The 21,652-nt window shown below is 41.6% G+C and overlaps 2 protein-coding genes across 3 annotated transcripts in view; one reads left to right on the top strand and one right to left on the bottom strand.

The window, feature by feature from the left end:
- Nucleotides 1–171: 171 nt before the first annotated feature.
- col9a1a (collagen, type IX, alpha 1a) lies at nucleotides 172–17,679 on the top strand. The gene is made up of 32 exons (XM_031877116.1): nucleotides 172–319; nucleotides 1,204–1,278; nucleotides 1,987–2,025; nucleotides 2,136–2,198; nucleotides 3,951–4,004; nucleotides 4,111–4,146; nucleotides 4,816–4,839; nucleotides 5,567–5,620; nucleotides 5,796–5,849; nucleotides 6,035–6,067; nucleotides 6,649–6,705; nucleotides 7,246–7,299; nucleotides 7,525–7,578; nucleotides 7,695–7,748; nucleotides 8,179–8,232; nucleotides 8,319–8,372; nucleotides 8,589–8,642; nucleotides 8,906–8,959; nucleotides 9,073–9,126; nucleotides 9,215–9,259; nucleotides 9,373–9,426; nucleotides 9,681–9,734; nucleotides 10,524–10,577; nucleotides 12,668–12,739; nucleotides 14,115–14,150; nucleotides 14,280–14,324; nucleotides 14,481–14,513; nucleotides 14,876–15,022; nucleotides 15,242–15,296; nucleotides 15,401–15,589; nucleotides 16,646–16,723; nucleotides 16,956–17,679. The coding sequence occupies exons 1-32, from the start codon at nucleotides 245–247 to the stop codon at nucleotides 17,159–17,161; spliced, it is 2,064 nt and encodes a 687-aa protein (XP_031732976.1). The 5' UTR covers nucleotides 172–244; the 3' UTR covers nucleotides 17,162–17,679.
- A 583-nt stretch (nucleotides 17,680–18,262) lies between these two features.
- The window catches only part of ptp4a1 (protein tyrosine phosphatase 4A1), a 6,931-nt gene continuing 3,541 nt past the window's right edge, over nucleotides 18,263–21,652 (bottom strand). Inside the window, exons 4-7 of one of the 2 annotated variants that reach the window (XR_004213853.1) lie at nucleotides 21,489–21,619; nucleotides 20,464–20,538; nucleotides 19,003–19,397; nucleotides 18,263–18,910 (exon numbers count right to left, since the gene is read on the bottom strand). Coding sequence is in view for 1 of the 2 variants with exons in the window: in XM_031877115.1 (XP_031732975.1) it covers nucleotides 19,280–19,397; nucleotides 20,464–20,538; nucleotides 21,489–21,619 (324 nt within the window). In the remaining variant the exon portion in view is untranslated. Of the gene's footprint in view, nucleotides 19,398–20,463; nucleotides 20,539–21,488; nucleotides 21,620–21,652 lie in introns of both variants that reach the window. The other variant, XM_031877115.1, reaches the window with a different exon arrangement.

Genomic DNA, 21,652 nt, shown 5'->3' with positions numbered 1-21,652 from the left:
GGCATCACATTCAATTTAATTTCAGAGTAAAGTACACTCCACCCTGTTCGTATAGAGAAGCCCCCCCCCCCCCTCCTGCTTAGCCTCAGCTGCTTATGAATAATCAGGACTTCCTAACGTCCTCCCCTTCCAGCAGGCGGAGGGGTTTCAGACAGGGGGGAGACTGACAGGTGGACCGTCCGTGAGCCCCGTCTAATCTGGGAAAAAGGGACTTTTTAGCGTCTTCCTCGGCCCTGGGAAGACCATGGCTCTCTCCTGGATCTGTCGAGAGTCTTTGCTGGTGATTTTGCTGCAGATCGTGCTGATGTGCTCGGCTCAGGTGAGAAGATGAAGGTGCTCTTTCTCTCCATCGCATGGTCCTGTGTTATTCCTTCCAGTGAGGAATTTATAGAGAGCTTATTCTACTGTATAGTCCTTTTACTTCCGAAGCGTACGAATGATTAACAAATTGAGAATCTGAGGCAAACGTATGATCCTTAAAAGTAAGTTTGTATTTGTGACATTATGGTGAATCTCTTGTGGTATCATATTTTATATTCCTGTTGGCACTTAAAGCCTATTTTTGCTATTCAAAGTAGACTTTAATGTACCTCACTGAACTTATTTCCTCCTATTCTTCACTATATACTCCCTGTTATAATGACCTGTGTGTGTTGCTGTCGTGCTTTTACTTAATATCCATCTTTATTAAATCTTTTTGAGTCTTGTTGAGAACATCTTTTTAGGGACTCAAGTGTACTTTAATTTATGGTTTTAGTATTGGATTTTCTTTGACCATGTTTGTTGATTTCACGTTATCAAACGAGCCATTTATAAAATCACTAAGTGACACGTGAACGTTGAATTAGGGACTTTGAGGTGTTTTTTCAGCAAAAAAACAGCATTATTCAATGCTATTATTCAAAAAGACTTCAATTACTTTATGAAGTTTATCTAAGAAGTGGTCCAAACTGGGGTCCATTCATCCCAGTGTACACACCTGGAACCAATCAGGTCCCGTCAGCACCAGTAATCTGAACACATGCCGGTATAATGGGACTGTAATGGGGAACCAGGTTCAGTTCCCTGACCTTTCCCCTCACATCACCCGAACAATGAGACTCTGTGTGAGCTGCAGCTCTGGAACATATCTAGAGATGAAGTTCAGTGAGAGTAAAAAGTGACATTTTCTCTTTTTTTTTTATGTGTGTGTTTGTTCTGCAGAGGGGCCCGGTCGGTCCCAGAGGCCCCCAGGGGCCGATCGGAGTAGCAGGCGTGCCCGGAGTGGACGGCATTGATGTGAGTCGCCGGTTGAGTCTTAGACTTCTAGATGTGGGACTGAAGCTGTGGATCAGTGTGTTTCTGGGTTAATCAGCTCAGCGAAGCAGCTTTTTAATGGTTGAGTTGTTTTAACGATGACGTCCTTTGGGAATGAAAAGGTCCTCACGTGACTTCATCCTGATACGAACAGAATCACGTTCTGCTCCGAGATTAATCGACCTAACAAGAGTTACTGAGCAGCTGTTGCTTTATTAGATTAAATGCTGCAGTATGAGCTGGAAATTATTTCAAAACCCCATCAAATAAACTCGTATATGTGTCGTGATCATGATTTTTCTTAGTCCCTGAATATAGAACAACAGAACCATAATCAGGAGTTCATGAGTTAAAATACCCACAATGCACCAAGAAGTTAGTAGTTCAGGTTCTTTTTATTTTGGCATATTCTCATCAACAAGGTCTTCAAAGTTCAAAGTCCTTTGCACACGTCCAGGGATCACATTTTAGTGGAGAAGATCCTGAATCAGTTACAAAATAGAAATATTGGAATCAAGCTCAAATATGAAGCATGCGTGTGTTTTATTAAATAGCAGAATTTAACACATGCCAGGTTAATTCCAAGACTAATCAAGAAATGGACCTGAGGGTCCTCAATGGGAGACACTGTCTTCAAAAGGTTCTTTAGTTCCTCCTCCTCGTCTGATTATGTTCCTCGTGCATCTCCAGGGCGACAGAGGAGACGACTCCACGGTGAACGGAGGACCAGTGAGTGCACTTTTCATTTTCTCTCGTCACGTGCAGAAGTGTGAGATGATTTGCTGACTTTGCTCCCGATCGAGCGGTGTTAAGACGTGAGGTGAACTTTCTGCTTCCAGGGTCCTGATGGTGACAACGGCAGAGACGGAGCTGCAGGAGCCGCAGGCCTTCCGGGCGCAGATGTAAGTGAAGCAACAGTGTTCGGCACAGACTGGTACCTGGTTAGAAAGGTACCACACGTGGTGTTTTTGGATCTGCAGGTTAAAGTCTCCAACAAGAGGACGTGTTGAATCTCTGTAAGATCTGAGCTGTTCAGACCTGCTGCTGCTGTGTGAGCAGCTTGTCTTGGCTTCCACTGAGAGTTCCTTGAATAAACCATCTATTTAGGGGAGAGTCTCGAGTCGCTTCCTGACAGGAACAGGGGTCCTTTTTGTGTGAGATTGAGGGAGGGAGGAGGGGGGGGGGTCGGCTGCACCAGAGACAAGTACGGGCCGCGTGCTGGGAGAAGGTGGTGCAGAATGGACTCAGTGTGTCTGCGGTGGTGACGGTGCTGAGAACAGATTCAGAGCTTCATGTGGATTGAAACTTGTGGAAAAAGCCCCAAAAAAATGTTACTTGGTGAGAAGACGTGGAGGAGATTTCTACACCTACAGCAGCATACAATACACCAGATAAGTACACAGCTTCGTTACTGTGTGTACTGTTTGCTTCTCTTCCTGTTTCCTGTCCTCCTGAGGCCTCTGACCAGGTGCAGTGTGTTTCTGAGAGTTATTTATGGGGGAGGCAGGTGAGGGGAGGAGCTAATGGAAGGAAGGCCACGCCTCCTCCTGGTATATCTTTTTAGTCTCCAAAGATGAACGCAGGCAGAGGAAGTAATCAGAGGAAGTTTCCCAACTTTGAATTCATGTCTTGATTCAAGAGGATCATTTATTGTTGTATTTTTTACGACTTATTTCCATAATTTTGATTTTAGGTCAATAATTATGGCAAACTTCTCACCAAATTAGATGCAGAGATCTGGGAATCCTGAGAGAAACACGAGCATGTTGTAATGAAGCTCCCAGGTTAGCCCAACATATTCAAAGCCCAGTTCTAAAATGAACTCCCGGTCAGATCGAGCAGTTTGGTTGCACTCGCTTTCGAGATAAACCTGCAAATAAAATAGAGATCTGAGTGGGTCTAAATGGAGTTTACTGGTGCTGCCAACGTTACACACATGGACACAGAGGATTGGCTCAATCAGAGAGATAAAGAGACGTTTCATAATGAAATTACATTTAACATAGACGAACAGGAAACCTGAACATGACCCAAAACCAGATACTTTGTCAGGATCCGTGGGGTTCAGGTTGAGTAGAAGACGTTCAGATGATCCAGCTAAACTGTTGGCTTGTTTACAACAACAACCCCTTCTTCCTGTTTCCTGTCCTATCGGCTTTGTTGTAGCTTGTTGATTATTGCAGCGTTCCCAGAAATGACTTTGGTGAGTAAAATTATCATAACCGACAAAAAACAAAAAGGCCCAAAACTAAGTTTTGGGTCCCCGGTGTTCGGTTGTTTGGTTTTAACCCTTCGCAGTCATAACGAATCACATAATTCAACTGTGGTGTTCTTCTGCAGGCAGCGATCTGTCCAAGATTATATTATTTACCTGTAATACAGTCGACATCACAATATCTGAAGTTATCAGACACAGAACCTAAAGTGCTTTCATTCATTTGCACAACAGATATCACGTACTAGTGGTGAACAGTGTCTCTAGACTTGAATCTTTGTTAACGTTGGTTGATTATGACTTTATCATAATTATTAACAACAATTTCAACACATATTATTCTCTCAACATAAAAACAATGTGTGAACGCTGAACTTTGTTGAATGTTGTATTTAAAGCATTTGTTTTCATCATTGTGTTTTTTTAACGTCATCTTTAGGGACCTGTTGGACCTCCTGGAGGTTCAGGCACAGTGGGCCTCAAGGGACCAAAAGTAAGATTATTACTGCTGCATTCTGCTGGATCAATCTCTCTGTTGAATAAATGTATATTCTTCTATATCTGTCAAATTCAACGGTTTTGTTGTTGTTTCTTTTCAGGGAGATTCTGGGCCACATGGGCCTTCTGGAGAAATGGTAATTACATCCCATAATAATCATCATCATTTTCTCTGCAAAAAAGTTTTCAGCGACTCAAATATGCCGACGACCTGATTTTCTATGTTTTATATCATATTAAACTGAACAAGATATTGAGCTGGATGAACATTTGTCTTATTTTCTGACATTTTACAGATCAAACATTTAATGGATGAATTAAGTAAAGAATTGGCAGATTAATCAGTAATGAAATGAATCATCAGTTGCAGCCCTAGTTCTATCAATAGTGCAATCTGTGGGAGAGTTTGGATACATAAGATAATAAACACAAAATGTCATTTATTTGATGATAAACAGCAAGTTGAAGAGCTGATCTGCAGACGAAAACATATTAGTCTTGTTAGTCTCTTGCAACGGCTTACTTTTGTGTTTTAAATAACCCGTACACACGTTATTACAGCTGGGTTTAAATCCTTTCATGATATTAAAAGGATATTTTCTGAAATCTATAAATATGTCACAGTATGACAAATGTATGTGAAATTGTTAAGCTATACACTGAATTTAGCCGTGTCAGCACAAGTAATGCAATCAATGAAATAGGCATTCAGCTCCATTTGAACGCTGATCACCCGATTGTTTTTATTGGTTCTGTTGATCGATCCGTCTCAGTCTGACACCGTGAATCCCTGATTTCTCTCACAGGGTGTCGGACCTGATGGGCTGGATGTGAGTATATACACAACATATACAGTGTTGTCAGGGTGTACATATATATATACATATATTACAGTTCGCTTCCATAGGTTGTTCTACAGTTGCTGATATTATCACTTAACCACAGCGGGGATACAGATATAGCAGCGTGCACGTCATCTCCTGCTAATGACGGGCTGAGCAGTAAAAGATATTCGTCCTTTCTGTGAGATGTAATCCCACTGGTCCTTTAATCTGTTTATTTATCGTTATCTTTCACATTGATAAGAAGTTAACAGTGGTGGAAGAATCATTCAGATCTGTTACTTAAGTAGAAGTAGTAATACCTCAGTGTAGAAATACTCCTGCATTCAAAAGTTAAAGGTAAAGTACTCACTATGCAGAATTGCTCATTTCAGAATAATATATATTGTATTATTTATATATAAGTATTGACGGATTAATATGTGCATCACTTTAATCATGCAGCTGGTAATCCTAATCTTATTTCATCCTATAATAATAATAAATCATTATTTTGTCGATTATATTTTTGTATAAGTAAAATACTTCCTCTGAATTGTCGTGGAGTAAATGTACATAGTAGCTGAGTATTACTACTCTGTGGTAGTACCACTGTATTAATATATAACACATATATAATACATATATTAAAGAACGTGCATCTGCTTCAGTGTTTTAGAGGCTTTATTGCATCAGATTGTTCATCAGACGTTCGTGTTCTGCTGTTTGCTGACAGGGCATCCCGGGTACCGACGGGCTGCCAGGGGAACTGGGCAAAATTGGAACACCTGTGAGTACACGTATGATTTTAGTATGTAAAGTGTACACTGTACACTGTAAACATGATAAAGCTAAGCAATAAACACGTTTTAAAAGGTCTTACCTTGACATGAAGTAAAAGAACAGAAGATGTAAATGATGTGTGTCGATGAGGGCAGCTGTTGATCTTCTCAAATCTCTCACAGGGAGCAAGAGGCAAGAGAGGTCAAGTGGGTCCTGCTGGTGCTGCTGGGCCGCGGGTAAATATGATTCAAATATTATAAAGATAAACACTGACTCTCAATGAGCGGGCGGGACACTGTGGGAGGTTAAAGGTCGGATAACAACTCATACAAGTTTCAGAGTGATGTTTCTTATTTGTTAACAAAATGAAAATCTCCCGAATGAATGATTTAAAGTTCATGTGAGCGTGTTTGTGTTCTAGGGTCCTCCGGGTGTGTATCAAGGCGAGGACCTGGTAAGATCCCAAAGGAGGTTCTTTTTCAACCATTTCAACAAAACTGACTTTTTTCCCTCGTCAAAATAAAAGCACTTGGTATAATGTTAAACATGCTACAACTGTACACTCTGCTACATTTTAAACTGTGAGAATGAAGAGTATTCTGGATGATTCACAGTTGATAGGAAGAAGAATAAAACCAAAAAACATGGCTGACATAGCACCACAAAGTCAGCATATGTTATTTATCTGATTTCAAAATAACTTTTTTTAGGTCTAAGTTCGATAATTGTTGTGTTGTAATATAACTGACAGCCAGAGTGATGTGTTCAGGTGCTCGTAGAAAGCTCAGACATCTGAGACTGCACATCGTCATTAATGCCTGAACTCAAACTAACCTTTATTAAATTGAACCTCACGCGGCTGTAGGTATTGTCTTATAATCATCAACGGTAAAGTAAAGCAGGAACAAATTGTAGTAAACCATCAGAAGCATTTGTTCATTGCGTTCTCTGCGAGCTCATGGGGGTCCCTGGACAGTGGAGCCCCCTAGTGGCAGGGCTCTTCCATGACCTCAAATAGGCTGTTGTGTTTTTCAGTGTCCCAACGCCTGCCCCGCTGGACTCAATGGACATTCTGGTCTCCCCGGCATGAAAGTGAGTGAAATGTCACGGAGGCTGATCTCAGTTTGGTCCCACGTTAACTGCTCATCAGCACCTTCTCATTGTCCTGTTTCCACTAAACGCATCTTATAGATAAATGTCACTTCTTACAAGAAGTCACATGACTTGGACTCGAGTCACAATTTTGATCACGTTAAATTCGACTAGAGAACAACAACAACAAAGACTTGCAACTAGACTTGGACTTTAACTTCCAACGACTCGTGACTTCACTTTGGACAACTTCTTCCTCAAAGGCCCAAGATTAAAAAAAACTGACATTACTTTACTGAAAAGATGTCAAAGATAATTTTGTTTGCGTACAGAAACTACGCGGTGGCAAACAAAAAGCAAATCCCAGTCTGCAAAACGTGTGGGCGGAAAATTGCGCTCTTTACATTTGGTGAATAGCACATTAAGACTTGTTTAAGACTCTAAACTCATAGTTCAGGACCTGGGACTTAAGTGCAAAGACCTTCTCGTGACTTGCAACACGATGATTGGATTCCATCTCTGCTTCCTGTCTGTCTGCAGGGCCACAAGGGGGTTAAAGGGGAATCTGGTGAGCCCGGAAGACAAGGACACAAGGTAACATCTCACAGCCTCTTTGATCTATTCCTGCAACAGATAACAAAGATATTGTTCACAAGTGAGAAGCTGCAGAGACAACATTTCTAGAATATGTTTCTAGAAAGGTATGAGGCAGCTTTCTCTGCAGCTTCTCTGCAGTAAATGACGCTCAAGTAAAAGAGAGCAGGTGAAAACATGGATGTGTGTTTGTCACAGCATGACATAACTTACATTCTCTTTCAGGGAGAGGAAGGCGAACAAGGACTGCTGGGTGAAGTTGGAGCTCAAGGACTACCAGTAAAATATTCCACCATTCTCTCTCAGCATGCTTCACAATGAGATGTCTCCTCCTCACAGTCAAACACATCAACATGGTTCTGTCTCTTCTCCTTCTACCCGCTGACTGATTTTAGGGCCAAGGTGGATCAAGAGGTCTCCAAGGAATAACTGGCTCCCAAGGAGACCGGGTAAGAGTGGTCAAACATGAAGTCGTAAAATCATAAAACAATACAGAAAACCTTCATTATGTTTCATCCAACAGAAAGATCTACAAGAAGAGTCTAAACTTTATACAAACAGCCTCCATATCAATTATCCAATCAGGACCAGCCAACCTCCTAAATGTCCATCCAAGACATTTCAAAATAAAAGCTCATAATAGAATGCATTCAACATGATATGACGTCATATAAGATGCCTGAATTGTCTGTTCTGGATGAAGAAACACGTAGGAAACTAGTCGTTATGTCACAGCTCCACATGCACGCTCTACATTTACATAAATTCAATCCTGATATCTTGACACAATATATCTTTTAATTGAAGAAAGGTTTTGTTAAAACTTCCTCGACAAATTCAACTTTTTCTGACTACAACAATTGTTTCCGTCTCCATCAGGGACCTCGTGGGATACCAGGTGATGGAGGTCCTCGGGGGATCCAGGGAGGCCCAGTGAGTCCCCGTCTTTGTCTCACCTCTGTTGTTATTAAGACATAAATACTGATACGAAATAAAAAACGACTGATGACATCTTTTAGGGCGACCTGGGTCAAAGAGGAGCCATAGGTGAGCCCGGACCAGCGGGAGTGCAGGTAAGATCTCACACACAGGAAGCGATGACGTAATCGAGCTGCTGTAGAGTTCTAGATTTCTGAACCAATTACTGTTTTAAAGAAATGTATCAACCGCCTTCATAAAACTCTCTCAATGACTCACTGTTCTTTTGTTTCTCCTTCTCATGTGTTACTTGAGTTTTATGTCATGAATTCAATATGTTTCCGCTTCCTTCTTGGTTTTATTCTTTATAGGGGGATCGAGGTCCGTCTGGAATCAGTGGAGTGCCGGGACCAAACGGAGAGCCTGTGAGCACCGCTTCATCGTATCAATCAATCAATCAATCAATCAATCAATCAATCAATCAATCAATCAATAGATAACGACTGTCCTGCTGCTTTCCTATTCACTCATCCACTGTCTTTCTTTACAACCATTTTTTCCAACATAATAACTTATTAATCTTCCCATAATGCCACTTTATGAACAGTATCTTATATTATATGCTGTTCTGTTGAGAGACACTTTTGTGTGATTATCTACGTAAACCTCACTTCTTTCCGGTCCACAGGGCCTCGCTGGTCCAGATGCCCGTGATGGAATACCTGGTCTGCCAGGATCCAAGGTAACTACCGACCATTTATTTATATCTTTTACAGTCGTAGATCTTTTTTGTTTGTTTATGAAATGTGCTTTTAGATAGGACGTATGTAATTTGTTTCTGTTTTGTTTTTTTAGGGTCTCACAGCAAAGAATGGGGCTCCAGGTGATGCTGGCCCACAAGGACTTCCTGTAAGTGTGACCCCTGACCCAAAAGCATCCCTGAGTCATTAACGGTGTGAGCGATCTGTTGATGTTTCATATCACTGTCTTCATGTAGGGTTTGCCAGGCGCTTACGGACAGAAAGGAGTCAGTGGTGTAGTGGTACGATCCCATTTTTATATTGATTCCAAAACTACAACTTTTACTCATGACTATTTCTAGAGTGTCCGATATTTTTAAAGTCAAATAAACTGTTTTTCTCTTTCTGTCACCAGGGTACCACAGGTGATCCAGGTGTTGTAGGACTGATGGGGTCTCCGGGGAAACAAGTAAGTTTAAAGCAGCTTGAAACACATTGTGTGACAGTAAAAATAATTACATTTTAAAACAAGAGCCTCAGAGTAAGTTTGTAAAAACCTCACGAAAACTAAATGTGGTCTTTGGATTTTAACTGGTTTAAGATATCTTAAGAATTGGATAAATTCCTCGTCTCAAGCTTCACTTGAAGTACAAACCGATGCCACTGACATGTGTTTTCCGAAGCTCTGATAAGTATCTGATTTGATGTTGTATTTGCTTCCAGGGCGAGCGAGGCGATCAGGGAGAAGTGGGACCGGTCGGAGCCCGAGGAGGACCAGTGAGTCAGCTGCATCTACGTTTCACTTAAATCTGCGAGACACAGTTTAACTTCCTGGGACAGGAAACAGGTTTCACTTCCTGCCCCCGGCACCCGTCACTCATCCTGATGAGGCGGCGGGAGTCCCAGAGGCCTCTGAGGCAAAACATCTGAATGTTCCTCAGTGCTTCTAACCCAAACACTGATTTCCTGCTGTGTGTCCAGTAGCTCCATCATGACACACTCACAGGACGCAGACTGACAATAGCTTTGTGTCAGAAGGTTGCATTTAGTAGATCGTGTAAAGATGGTCAAAGTCTGATTCAAGCAGGTTAATAAGGAACATCTTTCTGAAGGGTTATTGACATGATTTATCCTTCGTCTGCAAGATTAAAAGGAAAACTGACTTGAGGATCAACCGGATCGATGTGCAGTGTTCTCATCATGCCACACTGCATCGTCTTATACTTCTGCACCATCTGATACGACACAATGCAAACAAATAAGGAACTTTAGTTTGCCAAAGCTGACCACAGAAAACACAGTGTGACATAAAAACAGATAAAAGCCAAAACAGCAGAACTGTATCTAAAATCATTTAGATTGGCAGCGCAAATTGGAAATATAATTTTTTTAAATATAGTATTTAATTACATTTTGCTTCATTGTCACACTGTCAGTTTCCACAGTAAACAACAGAAAACACATTAATAAAGCTAAACTAAATATTTCTTTCCATTGTGATTTGATACATTTAGGCATCTATTTGTGTTTTCTATCCGCATTATAATTTTCTTTTCTCTCTTTCAGGGTGGACGAGGAGAGAGAGGGCATGGCGGGCCTCTAGGATCACCAGGACCCAGGGTAAGACTGTCTAGTATCAGGGATAAGATCTCCCCCTACACCTGAACACCACGCCAATGACTGACGCAGTGTCAGAGGATGAAATCACTGCACAGGAGGACGCGACGGTAGAGATTTTACAGAAGTAACATCAACAGCTGGAAACAGAGATGATACGGAGTGGGTTTCCCAGAAAACAGTGTTCAGCGTGATTATGCAAATCATTTTGTCACACCCTCTGGTCACAGCGTCGGTGAGCACATTGCAATCGCCAGATGAGGGACAACGTTGTACAACTCATTTTCAGTAACCAGTGTAGCATGAAAGCATTGTGGAGTTAGCAAGCTAGCTAGCTAACTAGCCAAACGTTAAATGGGGGAATTTCAACAACTTCATCCACAACAAAGAGGGTTGTTCATGATCTTGTCACAGCATGGGGAAGCACATTGCTATCACCAGATAACCCGCCAATCACAGCACAGTGGAATTAGACAGTACTAGCCATTCACAGCACAGTGGTATTAGACAGTACTAGCCAATCACAGCACAGTGGTATTAGACAGTACTAGCCAATCACAGAGCAGTGGTATTAGACAGTACTAGCCAATCACAGAGCAGTAGGTTGAGACTAGGTGGAAAACTCTTGGGAAAAAAATAACAAGGCAGCAATACATAATTACAAGAGCAAGTGTGCTACATGAAAGTAAGTCTCCATCAGATGCATAAAACCAGGTGTAAAATCTGCTTATGTTCATCAACTCATAATGTAGATAAAAGCCACATTTTCCACTATACAATATTGGCAATTAACTACATCCTTAGTTATAACAAATAAAGAATAATACATTTGACCCTAATCAAGTCCACAGAAAAGTAGTGTGGCCCCAGCACAGAACCCTGTGGTACTCCAAACATTAGTTGTAAGTCATGCATCTCTCTGTGAAATGATGGCTTTTGTTATGTTAAAACAAAGAAAACGACTGTTCATGATGTTCATGAAGTTAAGACAAGCTTGTCTATTTACTGTTCTACCATTCATTATGGGCTGGTATCGATCACACACGTACATCTTAAGATAAATTCATTTCTTAAACCTGCAGACACAGGATTTACAAACTCTCTTTCTCTGTTTGTTACATAAATATGAATGTTATAAATGACACATGGATAAAAAACCTGAATCACAAATATGAAGAAAAGGGTATTGATATAATTATAAAGATATAATCAACTGGTCAACTCCTATCTGTCCACAACGTTTCTGAGATGGCGAACAAACTGTGGGCGTCAACAACATTCCTTCTTTGGAAGAGCTCATTAAACCAGAGAGGAAAACAACCGGATTATAGTAATACTGTTATGGGAAGAGATTAGACCATGGATGGATCGTGAAGCAGTTAAAAATATATATATTTAGAAGCTAAACTCAAAACATAATAATTCCATAGACGTGATTGACAGCCCAGGGCTAAAGTGCCCGCTGAACCTTTCTACTGCAAAACCTCGGCTCTATATCAAACTAAGAGATCAGGGCCCCGAAATACAAAGCAGGCCATCAGTGTTCATAAATACCAACTCCTATCCTGAACGTATTATTCAACACGAGAATCGTTCACCAAGACAAACCTTGTATCTGGGAACTGAAGCCTCGTGCCATGCTTTCATTAAAGAGTGGCAGGTCTTTTTTGAACTTCTGTGGCTGCAGTTAAGTCTGTAATCCGCCGGTGAGCGGGCATGAATGGCCTCTTGTTACACAAATCCAACGGCCAAAGGGCTGTTTCTGCAGCTCGGGGGGGGGGGGGATCAGAGCAGGAAAAGAAGCTGAGAAGCCCTGAAAGAGCTCTCTGTTCCCCAGGAATGCCTGAAACCCGTTGGCCCACTGTACACCACAATCAGAACCCACACACACCCAGAAACATGTGAGGGGTGGATGGTTTGATGACGGGGGGGGTCTTCAGGTCCTTCCAGCCTCACAGATCAGATGATGTGAAGCTGGACATGTTTCACACAGTCGATCTTGTGTTATGAATTTGAGTGTGGGTACATTCTGTGTATTTAACTGTTTATTTGTGTGTGTGTGTGTGTGTGTGGGTGTGTGTGTATTTTTACAGGGAGGTAAAGGGAACCCAGGCGTCCCCGGACTTCCTGGCCCTGCTGGTTATTATGGCCAGAAGGGCGTCAGGGTAAGAGACACAAAATGACACATCATGAACACAAAGGTGAAGCCATGTGAGAGCAACAGCCAATCAGGAGTCAATAGGTGCTAGATCAGTTCTATCACATGAGGTTTGTTTTCACATGTACCCTGACTCACATTGTCTCGTTCAAACACGCCGTACTTATGTTGTATCATTATTTCTGCTGAATAGAACAGTCTCTGGTTGAATTAGTGTGGAGCTGTGGAGGGAACATAGACTGTAAGAAGTGGATGTAGTCTCTGTGATGTCACCCATTGGTTTGTGGACTGCCGCTTTTAAGCCTCGAGTTTGGCATTTTGGCCGTCGCCATATTGTTTTTTTGAAAAATGAATAAGATCTTTTTCGGCGACCAAAAAAGTTACAATTAACTTTCATGAAGTGAAAACACACTGTGAAAGGGTCAAAGCTGTAGGACCAAAACACAGACAACTCCCAGATCGGACAATGCCGTGGTAGCGACCTGTCAATCACAGTAGCCCCGCCCTAAAGCATCCCCTGCTTTATGGTCTGTTTGACTCTAAATGGACCATAATGTACTAAATGAACATCATGCTGTATTGAAGAAGACTTGAAACTAGAGATTGAGACCATAAACTCATGTTTACAATGTTTACTGAGGTAATAAATCAAGAGAGAAGTAGAGTCGTTTTCTCATAGACTTCTATACAACCAGAGGAGTCGCCCCCTGGTGGACACTAGAGAGAATGCAGGTTTTAAGACACTTAATTGGCTTCTAAGTTTCTGACCCGGTTGCCACCTGGGTGGGAATTTATAGATGTCAACATGAAACGAGTCATACAGGTATAAGCTTAAAAGACTTCTCTGCTCTGCGTGGTCTGTTTTCAGACACAGAGAAGTCAATCAGCCAACTTCCGCTTCCTCTTAATAGAGCCATGCTGCCACAAAAGCTAGTTCCAGCAATAGTAGCTGGTGTAACATTAATAATTATAGTAAAAGAAAAAGTACAAACTGTCATTTTATTCCAAAAGTCATAAAGAAAGCAAGGGCAGTAGGCTACATGATAAACCTTGGTGAGCGGATGTACCCGGCTCTGCCCATCAGGGACGCTCTAAGAAGTAAAGTGAACGCACCTGCAACGAGGCCCGGGTCATGCATTGGTCAACACTACATTCTATTGGTTGTGGGATTTTGAAAGGCTTATCGCACACACAAAAAAAATCCAAGAGCAGAGGATAAATCTGAGAGCAGATGCTTCACGAGCACACAGAAGCAGCGTGACGAGCTTAAGCTTCACAAGCATACAGTTTGATTCTAACATGTGATATCATAATATATCTGTAAGAACAGATGCTACCGATGTATCACATGATCAAATGCTCCTTATGTTCTTTTTCCTCAGGGGGCAGTCGGTCTCGATGGTCCAAATGGAGATCAGGTGTGTTTCATAGATTGCAATATTACGTTATTATATTACGTTATTATATTATGTTATTAAAACTCGTGTTGAGTGTTGAGTTGCAGCACATTAAATGCCAAAATATTCTGTCATGCATTTCAATTTTAGGGATCTGCAGGTGCTGAAGGAACACCGGGAGATGTCGGGGAACTGGTGAGTGATCGACGACTGAAACGCCTGCTTCTGCTTTGACTGTTTTCACGCAGTCAGCAGTATCTCGTACTTTGTGATGATAAACGTGTATGATCGCATCATTTTTCCTTTTACTCGCAACTCTCTGCAATAAATCACAAATATTTTCCCTTACAGGGTGATCAAGGAGAACCAGGAGAGAAAGGATCGGTATGTTCACCTAAACAAACCAAACCACAGCGCTTCAGTTGACTGAAGGATTCTCATAAGATCCTTATTTGTTTTGTGATATAGTTTGCATTGTTGTTTACATCCCGCAACTGTGTAAAGATCTTAATCTGTCGCTTTACTGCAGTTTGTTCGTAAGCTTTACTGTGAAGCAGCTGCAGGACATTCTGAGTTTGCCATGAAAAGCTGATGCTCCTCGATACATTTAGTGTCTGGATCAGTTAAACAACACGATTTCAAACAACGGCAACTCCTGAACGACACCTCTTCCTTCGTGTTTATAACCCTAACCCCCCCCCCCATCGTGAGTTAACAGTGTGTCTGCCTGCTGCTGTTGATTACAGACGGGCCCACCGGGAGAGACGGGGAATAAAGGAAGTGAGGGCGGCAGAGGTCAGGAGGGGAAAGAGGGCAAGTTGGGCCAACCGGGACCACGTGGCGTGCAGGGCGACATGGGGGTACCGGGCCTGCCGGGGACGCAGGGACCAGCGGTGAGATGTGTTTTATCTCCAAAATGTTCTGTTTGTGCAACACGTTCCCTCGAGTGAAGGACTCTTCTGGATTCTTTTGAGTTCTGGTGAGAGTATAAATCATTGTTCAGCATCAACGACAGCTTTACTTTTATGAGATTAGATTCATTTGGTTACAGCTCACGCCCCGTTTGCCAATAAAGCTCATCGCTGTCAACAATCTTTTTTTCTTTTGTTCAGGGAAAAACCCCAACAGATACACACATCAAACAAGTCTGCATGAGAGTAATGCAAGGTAAGTGTTTGTCACCTTTTTACCAAACTCTATTTTTAAATGTTTGATCATTAGTCAATGGTGCATTCAAATATAAACGTCCAACGTGTCCTCCCGTGTCACAGAGCAGCTGGCCCAGCTAGCAGCTAGCCTGAGCAGGCCTGAGTCCGGCATCTCTGGGATACCCGGCCCCCCCGGCCCGCCTGGACCTGCAGGCCCCACCGGAGAGAACGGTTTCCCTGGACACACCGGATCTCGAGGACTGCCCGGTCTGAAGGGTCCATCTGGGCTATTAGGTCGCAAAGGACACAAAGGTGAGTTTCAGATCAGACGGTCTGCGTGGATGTGTGACTTTAAGGTTGTTTCTGTCTGTACTGTTGAGATTCGCTGAAGCAGGGGTCCTCAAACATTTTGGAGGACAAGCAACACTTTTTAAGGACCGTCTCTTAATCGTAACCAGGCGGCAACCTCTGGTTCAGAAGAGTGAAGCCATGTGGAAATGTATTAAACCTGCATTCTCTCTAGTGACCACCAGGGGGCGGCTCCTCTGGTTGTATAGAAGTCTATGAGAAAATGACTCTACTTCTCTCTTGATTTATTACCTCAGTAAACATTGTAAACATGAGTTTATGGTCTCAATCTCTAGTTTCAAGTCTTCTTCAATACAGCATGATGTTCATTTAGTACATTATGGTCCATTTAGAGTCACACAGACCAGAATCACAAATTTGCCCTCAAGGGGCTTTGAAGTCTTTACAGCATACGACATGTGTGGCTTTAATATTGGGAACTGAAAGCACTCGTATTAGATGGATCAGAGGTGCTCCTCGGTTGAGGATACATGTGGACAGGGAAATCACAGTAAAACTTCTGAACACTTAAAATGCGTTTATTGTACCGGCATAGTCATGTGAGACCTAAAAACCAACTGCAGCTTGATGCCGAAACGTGTCGTAATGTTTTTGGTGTTTGAAAGAGAATTCCTCGGAGATGTTTCAAGCTGATTTGAAGTATTGTAATTGGTCCTGGGAGAGAACAGATTTGATTGGTGCATCTGCAGGAAGAATAAGCTGTTTGCAGATGTGATCCTGTGGAAGTCAAACCTTTAATCATCTTTGAAAGAATCAATTGTTTGAGTTGCAAGTGTTTCTTCTGGCCGGGAGCTAACGATGTCATGTTTTATTTTATGTCGTGTGTTCTTATTTATATCCTGTTCTGACCCACTTTCCTCCTCAGGGATCAATCAGGTTCATCTTAATGTTAACGAGGGAACACATGAGGTGTGACGGCTGAGCTCCAACTCTCGGCTAAATTTGGCAAATTCAATTATGTGTTTCCCTGTCGGTGATGATTGTGTGTCCTCTGTGCAGGGGACATGGGGGACAGAGGGGATAGAGGACCCATAGCGAGAGGACCCAAAGGAGCACCAGGTGCCCCCGGTCAACCAGGTAATGACTCATCATGACTAAGAAATATGAGTTTAGAACAAACGTCCTCAATATTAGACTCTGCTGCACACTCAGCATTATTCAACTAAGGCCAAGTCGGATGGGTCTCGACCCAGTGTTTGGGACCCACTGTGTGCTAGTAAGAACGTTGTTTTGCTCAGGGGCCCTTCAGCAGGGCAGACACTGTGTGTGTTTTGGAGGAATCCGTTTTAACGTTCTGCTCCTCTCTCAGGTGAAGCCGGGCGAGCGGCTTACGGCACAGAAGGCCGTGACGGAGAGCGAGGGCCCCGCGGCGTTCCCGGCGTCCCCGGAGTCCCCGGGCCTCCCGGCACCGCCGGCGTGAACAGTTACTGCGAGTCGTCACAGTGCATCCTGCCCATGGTCGCGTCGCCGGTTCCTACAAAGGACTCCGGCATGAAGGGCCCCAATGACATGTGAGGAGCTGGAGGAGGAGCCAGAACCGTGGAGCATCTGTCCGTGTTTGTCTTTAGTTTCTATTCTGTGAGCTCATCTGGAAAAGTCATTTAGTCGTCTTGAAGCAGATCTTTGTGGTTATAAAGTGACATGAAGGTGGACACTGAAAAGCAAACATTGGCTTTACATAAAAGTTTCATGTTACCTCACCTTGTTGTTGTTGTCTCTGTGCTGTACGATTAGAGGAATGAAGAACTCTGTTTGTACAAACCGGACACATTCCTCTTTCTGTACGTTTATGTAAATGTTTCAATACGCAAATTATACAGCTGGAAGACGGACATTCTGTTTGTGAGTATTTCTGTTGTTTGTCCACTTTAACCCCCCCCCCCCCCTACATGTTTGATAACTGCTCTGTCATGACATCAGATGTTCTTGTGGAAACCTCTCTGGCAGTTTTATATGACTTCTTATTTATTATATCAAGGTTCAAGGCGACATCTTCGAGTTGTACAAAGGAGGAAATAAACACATTTTGATAACCTCTTGCATGTTTTGTATCGACGAGTACGAACCAAAACAAACCAGGAATACACTGTAAGAAATACTAAGAACCTGTGAAGAGAATATAGATTTTCTAATATTATTCTGTCGTGCATAAATAAAACGACATTAGAGAACGAGACCAGAAACCAAAGGATTCTTTTTCTTATCTTTAGAAATAAAGTCAAACTAAACTGCAACAAAACATTTTGGGATTTTGACAGATAATGTAAAATAGATATTCATCATGATGAGGACCATACTGAAGAAAACACGATTAACTCTCAACTTCAGACCTTTGACTCATCGACAACATGATAGTTCGTATAAAATAAGTATTAAATATTCCCAGGTCTGTATAAAGGTTAACTGACTCAGTCTGCGATAGATAAACACATTAATATTAACCCGAGAGGTTCAAAGTCGTTTACAGCTTAAGTGATTTATTATCTCACCATGTTTTTATGGTTATTGTGTATGTGGCTGATAAATGTGATGTTGGTAAGTGGACCTTGAACCGAGATGTTTTACTGTCTCCATTCAGACACAATGCAACGATAATAATTCATACCCGTCGACCAATGAGCAGCCAGCACCTCTCTGTGTATCATTTAATGTACTCTCACAGGTTGGTGAACAGGTACAACTTTGTCGCTCACGGTACTAAATCACACATCCATTGATAGTATAAATAGCCAACCTAATAATAATAATAATAATAATAATAATAATAATAATAGTACACATTTTCAAATACATAAAATCATCAAGTATCCAAGTCTTAAGTTACGGACATCAAATAAAAAGGCGTACAAAATATCGCAGACGTTGGAAGTCCAGTTTGAAGCAAAAAAGATTTAAAAAAAAAAAATGAAAGTAAAACATTTTGGACATGGCAGTTAATTAGTAAACAGAAGGTTTGATAGAGAAAAGAAATAACATTCCAGACTTTCAATTGACAAATATTGCAACAACTAAGCATTGTATATTAAAAAATAGTTACTGAAAGGGCGTAAGTGAGAGTAAGACTTCCTGCACAAGACAAAGGCAACCACTGCTAGGGCTTTTTGTGTTTTTTTCTTTTGTTCCGAGTAGAAAAATGAAACCTTTTCCAAACGCCAGCGGGCGGTTCGACTCCCGCCTCCATTGCCTTCGCTCCCACTTCGATTGTAAGGCATTTATGGATGAACCGTCTTGATTTGAAGGAAGGCGTTCCTCTTTCTCCTCAGCCTGGAAACGGGACCGGAAAGAATTTAACGGGTAGAAATTTTGCTCACATTTTAGTATTTTTTAAGCACATTCTCAGGAAGATGTGAACGTACGAATCGAGACTCTGTGGGCAAACGATCAATCCAACATCTTTACAACGATACACGACGCAGCGCTGACCCTCTCAATGGGGTTCTTTTGTTAAGGGGGGGGGGGGGAATGGTGATTCCAGTTCACACAACTCATTTCTTTCTTTTTTTGACACTTGATGTTGAACCTGGAGAGGAAAGGGACAGTTTGACGTGGTTTCCCAAAATTAAACACTTCAACACAATGACTAAGAAAAGGAGCCCGCCAGGTAATCAGACTGTGTGTGGGGGGGGGGGGGCTCTACTGGATGCAGCAGGTATTGCGATGGCCGTTGGAATCTTTGAAGCGCAGGCGCATCTTTGGACGATATTTCTCCAGGTAGAACAGCTGCTTGCTGTTGAACGCTCCTCGACGCTTCCTGGAGGAATCAAACAAGGCATCAGGTCAACAGAGTTTCATCTGATCTATGGACGAGTGTCAACAATACACGTATGACAATATTGTGTTTCCACCTCCCTACATCGTATTTTGAGTCCAATTAATTTGTCCAAAACAAAGGAAACTAAAAAACTAAGATTAAGATGAATTTCATTTTTTTCTAAATTTCTACAGTCAATCAAGATAAACCGATAAACAATATAAAACTACATATATTGTGATGAATTACAGCATTTTTCAATATTACTCTTGCAATGTTGAGACCTGAAAATACATTTCAAGCAATGACGCATCACATACTTTATATGGCAGCTATTTACAGATGTGACGTTACGCAACACTAACACGCTCAGTTAATGTGAGGAAGTCACAGATATACGTGTGTGTGTGTGTGTCTGAAACACTGCGTGCTTGAGCGTGAACGGTCTATTACACAGTTTGACCACCAGAGGGCCCGACGTTCACTGTACAGCTCAGCTCATGTCCTGATCAAGATGTCCCAACACGTCCAAAATAAAAGGGATCTTCAAGAAATCTTTGTGTTTATGTAACCTCTATACCGTCATATCTGCTACATATGAACAGAGTTTTTGCAGGTTTATTATCAGCCTCAAACGTTTGTTTACGTCATATTCTGTTGCCCACATATCTGGTCCAAAGCAGAAACTCTTAAGCATTATATAAGGATTGGATATAAGCATTTTGTTATTTACAAATAGCTGTAGGACAGAGTAGTTTAATGTTAACGTAAACGTGAATATTAATGTTCATGAGCCACGTTAACAGCTTAGTATAAATATTGGCCTTTTTTCAGAATAAAAGGCAAACATCAGGGCTTAAAACAGGATTATCATGGGAAAAATTATTCACAATCAGAATTTTATCGCAATATCTACAAAAAAAGTTTGCGAAAAATAATAATGCTATCTGAAAATTCATCTTTAACTTTGATTATTGAGCGTTTTCTCTCTTTTTTGGCAAAGTAATTGCCGTGCCGGGAGGAGGAGATGATTTAAAACACAGTTCTGGTCGCGCGTCTCACTTACTGTCGAATGAACTGGACAGCATCTTCATACTTCATCCCACATTCAATCAAGGCGAGCGCGACCAGAACAGGAGCTCTGAGGGAGACAAGACACAGTTTAAATAAAGTTTTACTGACGATCGTTCACCTCCGATATTCAGTAAAATACGAGATCAGGACATCATTCATGTGTTTCTAGTCTCTCATCTCTGATAATGTTAAACTGTAAACAACCAATCAGTGTTTAGACCAACAGGAGGAGAGCTAGTAACGTTAGCAGCACCGCTAACGGCTAACCAACGGAGGTTCACTATGATGCCTTCAGGCTCTGCTCAGTGAACATGAGTACTGGCTGAAGGTGAATTATAACATTATGATGTGTTCACATGTCATCTTGTGTTTCACAACAACATAGATATTAAAGAGGGAATCGTGAGCTGTTTAACATATCTCTGAGATTATAATACATCATTAAAACTAAAAATGAAAACATTTGTTTTAATCCATAAAAACACTTTTATTTCCTAATAACTGTTGTTTTAATGAAGAAAAAACCTATAGATTACAATAACAAAGCAAAATGATAACATTTAGCATTGTAATGGTTTACTGACTTCAGAGCGGTTGAAGTGATTGTTTTATGAAGTTACATTCTGTTAATCACAATAATAACTCAATGAGACATCACTGAATAGAATAATCATTTGTGTAACAGTTATGTTATAATAACATGTAAGAGGCTTTTCTCCATATTTTCTATTGTTTTTAGATTATTCTAACAGATTATTCAACAATAGAAAATATATATATCAAATGTTCCTGGAGCTCAATGTCTTCAACGTGTTTGTTTAACAGAGAAAAGCATCAAAAAAGCAGAATGTTTGACATTTCTGATTGATTTCTGACAGATTACTGTTTGAGTCAGAGAACGTAGAAACAGAAGGAAAAGCCACAGCAGAGATAAGCACGTAATACTCACAATACTTGTATAAAACATAACAGAATACTCATAATACTTGTATAAAACACAATACTTTAATGGCTCACCTCCCCAGCCCGGCCACACAGTGCACCGCCACGCAGCAGCCCGGCTCCTCCCTGAACTTCAGCTTCAGCAGGTTCAGCCAATCGTCCACGATCTGGTTAGAGGGAGGAGCTCCGTCGTCAAACGGCCAATCCTGGAAGAGAAGGGGGGGGGGGGGGGGGGGGGG

The sequence above is a fragment of the Anarrhichthys ocellatus genome, unplaced genomic scaffold (assembly GCF_004355925.1).
Source record: "Anarrhichthys ocellatus isolate YVR2014 unplaced genomic scaffold, GSC_Weel_1.0 scaffold126, whole genome shotgun sequence".
Lineage (NCBI taxonomy): Eukaryota > Metazoa > Chordata > Actinopteri > Perciformes > Anarhichadidae > Anarrhichthys > Anarrhichthys ocellatus.
The sequence above is the reverse complement of the archived record's forward strand: the minus strand, read 5'-3'. Positions and strand labels throughout refer to the sequence as shown.